This window comes from Protobothrops mucrosquamatus, unplaced genomic scaffold (assembly GCF_001527695.2).
Source record: "Protobothrops mucrosquamatus isolate PMUCROS unplaced genomic scaffold, P.Mucros_1.0 scaffold2895, whole genome shotgun sequence".
NCBI lineage: Eukaryota > Metazoa > Chordata > Lepidosauria > Squamata > Viperidae > Protobothrops > Protobothrops mucrosquamatus.
Window position 1 is genome coordinate 149,643 of NW_015388923.1, and position 10,088 is coordinate 159,730.

At 39.0% G+C, this 10,088-nt stretch overlaps 1 protein-coding gene across 1 annotated transcript in view; it reads left to right on the forward strand.

Annotated features, from left to right (window-relative positions):
• RPP30 (ribonuclease P/MRP subunit p30) overlaps positions 1-10,088 on the forward strand; it is a 23,270-nt gene that overhangs the window by 11,356 nt on the left and 1,826 nt on the right. Inside the window, exons 5-10 of the mRNA XM_015825956.1 lie at positions 1,408-1,479; positions 3,943-4,032; positions 4,402-4,518; positions 6,512-6,541; positions 8,273-8,310; positions 8,840-8,919. Coding sequence (XP_015681442.1) covers positions 1,408-1,479; positions 3,943-4,032; positions 4,402-4,518; positions 6,512-6,541; positions 8,273-8,310; positions 8,840-8,919 — 427 coding nt within the window. The remainder of the gene's footprint in view (positions 1-1,407; positions 1,480-3,942; positions 4,033-4,401; positions 4,519-6,511; positions 6,542-8,272; positions 8,311-8,839; positions 8,920-10,088) is intronic.

Here is a 10,088-nt window from a genome sequence, read left to right on the forward strand (position 1 = left end):
TACTGTCTGTTGCTGTCTTCTCAATTTTGACTTTATATGCATTTGTCCTTAAGGCTTGGTCTTGTGCAGCCAGAATTAGTCCCTCGGTCTCTTTCTTCAATTTTCCTGCTCTTAGCCATTGCCAGGTCTTGTTATTATCTGCTTTCCCAGCTATTTTTTTTAATGTACTGGCCATGTAGTGCTTTGTCTTCCCATGCCTTTATTCTGTTCTTCATTTGGTCTTTCTTGTAGGCCAGTTTGGTCTCTCCAGTAGTCAGTAAGCCTTCCTGATATACTAATTTCAGTGCATCTTCATCATTGTCCTTCAGATATTCTTCCAAAGCCATTTTTTCTTCTTCAACCATCTTATTATTAGCATTAGCATTAGCACTAGTATCATCATCATCATCATCATCATCATCGTTTTAGTGCTGCCTCAAATATGAAGGCTGGTTGAGTGACTTTGGCTCGGTATTCCCTCTCAACCTAACCCATCTCACAGGATTTTTGTTGTGAGGAAAAGAGAATGAGGAAAGAGTATTATGTATGATTGCTGCCTTGAGTTATTTATAATAAAAAATGAGATAAAAAGTAAATAAAATAATGTAAAGAACCTCTGATAGAACTCTTTGGAAATATTTTTCCATTTTAAACTTGTTAATAACTTTATTTCTCAAAACATTGTTAAGAATAACTAGTTATACTGTATGAATCCTAAGTATTTCTTTATTATACAGTATTTTCTATGTGCTCACCTAAGATCTATGAACCTGTAGGTTGGACACATAAAACATTTTCACAGTTATTTTTAAAGTCACAAGTAAGACACTTTTTATTTTAATGTATCAGGTATGTTAATAAGATACTATAAGAAATAATATTTCTGCAAGTATTTAAATAAAAATTATACCATCATTTTGTGGTGAATTTTTTTGTTCACTTAGCAATTCTAAGATGAACATAATATCTTCCTCATATAAATTAATTTTTGAACAAGTTGGTAATGAGGAAGACTTGTTTTATGAATAATCTGTAATATTTACCATCATCAATTTATCTTTTATCCATATAATGAGTTTAAAAAAACATAGTTCCTAATCTTGGGCTGCTTCATGGTGCTTCAGTAATTTTCTAAACTTTTTTTATCACAACTTTATTATTTTTTATAAATAACTCAAAATAGTGATGTTCTGGGTTTATTTTGAGTAATTGAAATCCCAAGAGTTTTACAAAGAGTCTTTGTTCCATTTGATTGATTTCACATTGCTAGCAACAGCTTTGATATTGAATGGAACAGTTTATACATGCAATCTGTTGTTTGGCCACTGAACTGCTCAATATTTGTGCAACATAAGCCACAAGCATTCTTCCTTTTTTAATCTGATAACAGGTTATATTTTGTTTTGGTTTTTGTTTTTCTATACCCAGAGAGCGACATCTACAAATATCAAATATTATGATATCTTTGCTGTATTTCCTAAGAATGCAAAACTCTTTCACGTAAGTACAACTTCCCCTGGCATGGGAACTGAGGTGTAAATGACAGGGCACAGGAAGAAAGATGGGGTGAAAGTTAGGGCTAACACCAAGTACAAGTAGGTCTTGGGTTACGACCCTAATTGTGGCTGGAGTTTCCACTACTAAGCAAAATGGTTGTTAAGCAAAACCTCACATGGCTGCTTCTGGAGAACTGGAGGGGTGGAGGTGACTCTAGCATTGACAGGGCCTATCCGGCCCAACTCTTCCTGCAGGGCCTAGCAAAGGGCTAGCAGCTTCCACCACGAATTGCAGAGCTTACGTTGGGCTTCCAGGAAGCTCTCATCCCTCCACTTCCTCCAGCTTTGCCGCCACCCCAAATAGCACCTCTCATACAGTCGCCACCTTTACCCAGGGAGCTGGTGTCTCCATCCAATTGCAGTCTCTGTAGTCTGTAAGTCTTGTGCTGGCATCAGAAAGCGGGGCTCCTCTGCTTATACCACCACCCTGCCTTCACCCACTCTGTCCTGCTGCTTCTCTGACCAGCCATGATGAGGCGTTGCTGCCTTGCTCTGCTTGCTTTGTACATTCTAGGGCTGCACCCTCACCCATTGCCTGGATCCTGGCGCAGCAGTGGGAGGAAGAAGACAGCAAAGGTCAACTGGGGGTGGTGGAGTGCAGGGTGTCCAAAAGGCAGAGATGGGGAGAAAGTAGGTGGTAGTTTGCCCGAGGCAGGAGAACATGATTAGGCTGCTGTGACCAGTCATTAATGCAGGCTGGTCACCAATCTCCCAAAGTTTGATCACCTGATTGTCGGGACACTGGAATGGCCAGAACTTCAAGAACCAGTCATAACTTATCATTTGTTCTCTGTACAAATGGTTGTAACCTGAGGATTACCTGTATCTATGGATATTTCTTCAGGTGGAATACCAGCATCCATTGGGACCTTGTTTGCAAGTCACCTGTTGGGTTCCAAGCCCTTGTCCTTGAGTGGAATGAAGTTCTCTAGAATGCTGCAAAATTATTCCTTGAAGGAAATGTTTGGATTTCTAGATAGGATAAGCAATTCTTTCGGCACTAATGGCTGTATGTAGCAAGTGGAACAAAATTTACATATTTTTTCATTGCACTTTCATTGAAAATTCTTAGCAATTTGCAAGGCAGTTAAATATCGTTAATACAACTGTTCTCAAGTCGTGTTGTTAATTATTTCTAGATCCCTGGGCACTGCAGGGAGGGTACTGGTGGTGGCGCATATAAATTTTGCAAGATGGCTGACCAACCGCCTCTTTTACATTTGCTTGAAGCTTACATTTAAAAAAAAAAAATCTTTCCCCGGAGTTCCTAATTATACAAATTGTATCATGTCTAGCTAGGGTTGTTAAATTTTTTAAAAACACACACAAACACACACACACAAAAGTAACTGCCTTCTGGGAGAGTTATCACAAATCAGCCAGGAAGTTGGGGCTTTTGCATAGCCTCTAGAATTGACATTCTACTGTTCAGCAGATGGCGCTCTTGCTTTGGTTATGGAGACTGAAAATGGCCATTTAAGTCTCATAATAGTACTAAAGGATCTTTTCCTTTCTTTATGCTAAATCCATTGTTTATATTTCTGCAGGATATGGAAAAAATCAGGGCCTTTGTCCAGAGAAAAAGCGTTCATAGCATATTTGACCTTGGTGAACATTGGGTTACAGTTTTGATTTTAGTGGAAGCTTTTTTACTATTTCTAAGAACCCTTTCTGAAGATTGGCTCTGTTTGCTTACTTTTTCTGTGCTGTGATTTTTAAAATTATCTCTTTTTGAAGAACGATGCTGATAAAATGTCAGAGAATGGCAAAATGTACGTGGCAATCTACTTATAAAGCTCTAAGTGACTCACAGGGGACCAAGAAAGATTTTTCATTTATACCTAACGACAGCAACCACTGAAAATATATTTTCCCTAGATTAGGGATTAGGAAAGGATTTTTGTATCAAGTGACTTGTGAACTAGGTCCTACGACTGGGCTAATCCTGTGGGTACAACGTTCTACCGTTTTTCAGTGGATTGAACTCTGCCTTCACAGGAATGTAGAGGTGGAAGTATCACAAAAGTCAAAGAGCTGAATCGGGTTGGGTGTGGCTGGCAAGCTGATGGAAGTTGGATGGTTTACAGCAGGGGTCTTCAAACCTGGCCCTTTTATGACTTGTGGACTTCAACTCCCAGAATTCCTCAGCAGGCACACTAGCTGAGGAATTCTGGGAGTTGAAGTCCACAAGTCATAAAAGGGCCAAGTTTGAAGACCTCTGGCTTACAGCCTGTTTTGCAGTAGAAGATTTGAGACTCCAACTTTGTGTAATAATAACTTGATCTTTGAATATAATCCTGCTAAATATTTTACTGATCCTATTGGAAACACAATTATCATTTCTGCATGGAACAATTTCTTTTGAAGTAATATTGTCTGACCATATGCTTTCGTAATGATAATTTAGGTGGCATGCACAACCTTAGATGTAGACTTGGTGTGTGTTGATGTGACAGAAAAGCTGCCCTTCTTCATCAAGAGACCATCTGTCAATGTGGTAAGGGGGTTCTTTAATAAGTGTCTTGACATTTCTCTTTGCTGGTTATGAGGTGAATAGAAACATGACACACTGCTTTCACATGTAACAGTAAACCTTGTTGCGATTTAATCAGATTCAACATATTACATTCAGCACTACACCTTTGAATGAATTGCATGGTATTTTCAATAGCTAATTTCATTTAGTATTCAGGACTTGTAGCTTACAAATTCTGGCTTGTTTTGTTTGTGACTTGTTATCCAGGTTACTGGAACCAGTCTGGTGTCATGTTTAAAGCAATCACTTCATCCCAGGGTCTGTCTCTTTTCCCTTCCCATCCCCATTTAATTCAGCTGATGATTATTTATTTTTCTCTTTCTTGTAAAGGCAATAGAGCGAGGGATCTACTTCGAACTTATTTACGTTCCTGCCATCAAAGACTCCACAATGCGACGGTACACAATCTCGAATGCCTGCAGCCTGATGCAGATCTGCCGTGGAAAGGTGAGATCAAAAAACAAGGCATGTTTGCCCGATGTCTTCCATCACTAGAGTTTCCAATTATCTGGTTTGAATTAATGTAACGTAACTTGCGCACCCCTATATTTTGGAGGGAGGGGTGCGAAGGTGGGGATTTGAAAAAGTCAGAAGGGCAGCCACACCATGCAGCCAAAGCCTCAGCTCTTCTAACGTGTTGATACATGTACAAAGGGGTAGGGCTTTGATCATGAAGTTGCAACCACTGTTGTAACTTTTTTGATATCCTACTACCCCGTAGATGTCCCTGCTACAGCAAAGATAATAAATGATTCATCAGCAACCATCTGTTCAATACATCCAATTAATCTGTGTCAAGCAAAGAGGAGAACAAGTTGCTCGTCATTGCTTTGTACCTGAAAATCTAACAAAACCCTGAAGGAAATCAAATGTCTATCGAAAGTCTCAGTCATCCGAGTCATGGTTGTCCCAAAGGTGCTTTTCCAAATGGCAACTGGTCTTTCTTGGTTTTTTCCTTGAAAAGTTTTACTCCTCATCTAAGATGCTTCTTGAGTTCTGAAGTTGTCTTTGGGAAAAGCACCTTTGGGAAGGAAATCAAAGAAAATATCTAATTAGTGAGCTGGGTATAGGGCCTTTTGGTCAAGCACAAGGTGCTGAGGCAGCCTTGAGCACTTGCTACAGAAAAAGGGGAAGGTTGCGATTAGTGCCTATGCTTGTATAGATATGGGCATGCCCCTGATCTCCCCAGGAATCCTGCTAGAAATTTCTGGAAAAGGAATAGAGAATTTGTTTTTCGTTCAAGAAAATTGCCCTGATTTCCTCCCCTGGTGCCAGAATGAATTGCCAGCACTTTACGTAATTATCATGTTTAGACATACGCAATTAACAAAACAATCTTTACTCTTAAAGAAAAAGAAAATTTAAAAAATTAAAAATACAAACTGAGAAAGGAAAAAAAAACTTACCTTATATTTTATATGGTATATTTTATATATATTATATGGTAGATTCATCAGCACTTTACTGTTGTTACTGAAACTTCAGGACAAAGTTGCACAAGTCCCTGGATCCCATGTGGCTCCCCAAAACCTCTCTACAAATTGCTGCTGGATTAAAAATTCTTACAGGGGGAGAAAGGGAAACTTCTGATATGCTTGAGGAGTAATCTCATTTATGGCATTGTTTTAATTTAATATTGAGTTTTATTTAATATAATGGGATGGCTTACCCAATTTAGGTTTTGTAATTTTGTTTAATGAAATGGACACTGTAGGAAAATAAATAAGAGTAGAGTAGAGTAGAATAGAATAATAGAATAGAATAGAATAGAATAGAATAGAATAGAATAGAATAGAATAGAATAGAATAGAATAGAATCATAAAAAACAAAAAAGGGGGACAAAGAACAATTTGGAGGTACTTATCCATGGAAACACTCGTGTGTGTTTTAAGTGTTATATAAATGTAAACATGCAATGGCGTTTAATATCCACTTTGATTTGGCCCTAGAAGCTGCAACTCCACTCAAAAGCTAATGTATTTATTTTCTTCCATCCAGAATACATACACACATTAACCCCTTTTAAAGACTGATGTTTGAGTCAGCTTTCATCCTTTTACCTTGTGCTCTGTCTTCTAGATTTAAGCTTGATGGCGAGGAATGTCCCTCCCTCCCTCCCTCCCTCCCTCCTTCCTTCCTTCCTTCCTTCCTTCCTTCCTTCCTTCCTTCCTTCCTCCCTTCCCATTAAAGTAAGTATTAAATATATGAAGAAAAGGAACCTTCTAGACAGAGAAGAAAACAGATATTTTTTTTTCTTTTTATTCTCCAGTTAATTTCACACAGGGAAGGCAGTGTTTTAGCTTTTGTCCTCCAAAAAGAACGTCCTGACATTTGCTCCAATGGGAACGTTCTTTGAGAATGTGGTGTTCTGGCAGTTTGGTCAAATTATGTGGATTCATTGCCTAAAATAAATAACTCTTGCATTGTCTTCTTTCCTAGAATATTATTCTGTCCAGTGGAGCTGAAAAGGTAAGGATGGATTTAGGTGTCACTCTGATTCTTTAAAGATCAGCAATTGTTTGAATGGATGCTTCTCTTTAAAGCAGCCGATATTTGACTCAGCCAATCCGTATTTGATTTTCTGTGGCTCATTCAGATGCCCAAAATTCTCTTCCCCTTCCATCACAAAGTCAAGGGATCCTCTTGTACCTTCTAGTTCAGGGATGTCAAACTGCCGGCCTGCGGGCCGGACGCGTCACGTGAAAGCCGCACCCACCCTATTGCCGGCAATGGCAAAACTGTCCTGATACATCGCGAGTTTGACATGTCTGTTCTAGTTCATAATTACACTTTCATTCAGTGGCGTGTCAAAAACTTCACTGAAACTGGGAGAGGTTGGCCATAAGTCCATAAATACTGACTCAGTGTAGACATGAAAGAAATCAGAGAAAAATATGGTGCCTGCTTGCCAAACATCAGTTATATTTAATATTAAATCCCTGTGGCCAGAGAAGGAACTAATCATATGAGTCAGTTAGCCAGGTTTTCTGATCACTCTTTCCCATCGTCACACTCCAGCCCAGGCAGGGGTGTCAAAGAATACAAGATGGTGATCATGGCAGCACATTTAAAGGCCTGCCTCTTGGATGTGTTTGATTGTATTGACGTGACCATCATTTTGACTTTGTGACACACACACACACACACATATGCCCCCCACGAAGGTCACTGCATCCATTTGGCTTGATGGGAGGAGTATGAATGCAAATGGAGGGGAGATAAGCGTGTCTGTGTGCCTTCCTTCTCCAGTGGCCTTTGACACCTGGAATTGCATTATTAGTGAAGACAGGCAAAATACTTGCTTTTAAAGAGAAAAATAGGAGGGAGCAGGGGCCTGTACTTGAGTTGGAGGAAAGAGGAGAGAGATTGTGATGGGGAAAGCTGAGCCTTTTTATTCATTCATTTATTTAGCATAAGGTGTTGCCACTATGAAAGCCAGGAGTCTACAATGTAATTATAGAGTAGTAGTTTGGCTGCCTAAGGATGCTAGTTTGTTCAGTTCACGCTCACGCACTATCCTGGGTGTACCAGAGGGGGCAAACTAGTTCAGCACACAGAGTAGCTAGCAGTGTTCTTCATCATCCAGGACTTTTTCTCTGCTGGTTTTTGCCTTGCATTCGGGCCAGTCTGGCATCAGTTGGTTTCTTGCTTCCACCATTAATCCCACCAGAGTGGTACTATTTATCTACTTACACTTGCATGCTTTTGAATTGTTAGGTTGGCAGAAGCTGAGGCAAGTGTTGGGAGCTCACCCCGTCACGCAATACTAGGGCTCGAACTGCCGGAATGCAGAGAACTTACCTTTTCCATCTGATAAACCCAGTGTCTTTAAGCCAGTAAGACATCGCACCTCTAAAATTAAGCCTGCACATGTGATATTTCACTGTCCATGATTTTGGAAACATAGTGGAACATGATACATTCTCTTCTATTACACCTACTTCACAAAAATTGAATACTTCTTTGTCTAGGAGAAAGCTGATGTTGTTACATAAAATCTTGACCATTTAAGTGGTAATTATATGATACAACTTGTCTCCATCAAAATTAATAAACTGTTGATGTTTGGAGGAAGTAAGCTGCTTTTGTATGGTCCAAGTATTGACTCTCGGAGTGCAGTGCTTTAATTCTCAAGTATGCAATTGCAATTTATGCTCTGCATCTGTATTTATCTCTTCCCCCCTCCCCTTTCTGTTGTAGCCTATCCAATTGCGAAGTCCATATGATGTGGCTAATTTGTATCCTTTTAAAATGGATTGATAAAGCCTTGAACTGTTAAAGACACTATGATGCTTATCTGAAAAAGGGATAATCAGCCATAGAATGCTGGTGAATAGCATCTCTTCCTTCAGAGACGTAAAAGATTTGGAAAGGAAATGGCATACAAAACATGGCCAGCAGGATACTAGACTACGGTATTACTCATACATCAGCAAAACAGGCTAGAAAAAAGCAGAATCTGCCTTGGTTTGAACAATAGAATCTGGAGAGGTTTGACCCTAAGTGCGTAAGTACTGACTCAGTTTAGAATATGAATGTCTGTGGCCAGAAAAGGACATAATAAGATGACTCATTCCGTTGGCCAAGATTTCTTATCTCGCTTTTTTCCCCACCCTCGTATTCCAGCACAGGTAGATAGGCAGGTAAGAGAGTGTGCATGTATAAATCTTGAGTTCTTTCTTTACTCTGAATTGCATTTATTGTTGTCCATTGATGAAAAGCATGTTTATCATTTGAGACCTGAAGAATCCTTAATGAAAGTGGCAGAGGTTGGTTGTTTGGCCTTTCAGAAAGCAACGGCAAGGCAACTGTTTCGACCAACAGCCGAGCCGTCCTTCTTCACGGAGGTGAGTCCAAACAGTGATGGTCTTTGTGTAGATAGTCCTTGACCTATGACCACAATTGAGCCTACAATTTCTGTTGCTAAATGAGACAGATGTTAAGTGAATTTTCCCCTATTTTATGACCTTTTTGGCCACAGTTGTTAAGTGAATCACTGCAGTTGTTAAGTTAGTAATACAGTTGTTAAGTGAATCTGGCTTCCACATTGTCTTTGCTTGTCAGAAGGTTGCAAAAGGTGATCATCCCATGACCCCAGGATACTGCAACTGTCATAAATATGAATCAGTTGCCAAGCGTCTGAATTTTGATCACGTGATCATGGGCAGGCTGAAATGGTCATAAGTGTGAAAAACGGTCATAAGTTGCTTTTTTCAGTGCCGTTGTAACTTTGGATGGTCACTTAATGAACTGTTCTAAGTCAAGGACTACCTGTATAGTAAGATTAGTGCATTACCAATATTGACAAAGTATAATGCAAAGAAGTGATGATAAGTATTTCCCTTATTTGTTCCACTCCTGACCTCCAGCATTATCATTATTATTATTATTATTATTATTATTATTATTATTATTATTATTATTATTATTATTATTATTTGTAATTACTGGAGGAAAAAACATAGTTTTCTTTTTAAGGTAAGTTTTATATTGTTGGTTTTCAATTGTTATTTTATTTCATTATGATTTGTTTGTTTTATATGGTCTTTGATTGCAATAAACTTGTATTTATCTTCATTTGGAGGATTCCAGGTTGAAAAAGGTTGTCCTTTGCTATTGTTCTGAACAGGCATTTGATTTGTAAGCATCTTCTTGGATGAACTACAGTCCTTCACCGTGTAACTTGTAGATAACCAAGAAGATAGTGGAGTGATTTGTGCCAAGCTAGTTTCTGGGGCAACTGTACAGTTAGGATGTGATAATCTACTCTGGCCCACAGTTTCTATTTTAGGGCTGGCTTATATGGGGAAGAGAACTACCAACATGGATTCATTATGGCTTGATGCCACACAATTGCATATGATACTCAACTTTCTTTTCACCTACATCAGAATGCTATTTGGCCCCATAATATTGCAATGGGTAATTCAATTCCATGTTGCATTGGCTAGATTGTCTGCAGTAGAACAGGTTCTTACATCATGCATCTAATCATACGTTTCTTTTTTTTTTTTTT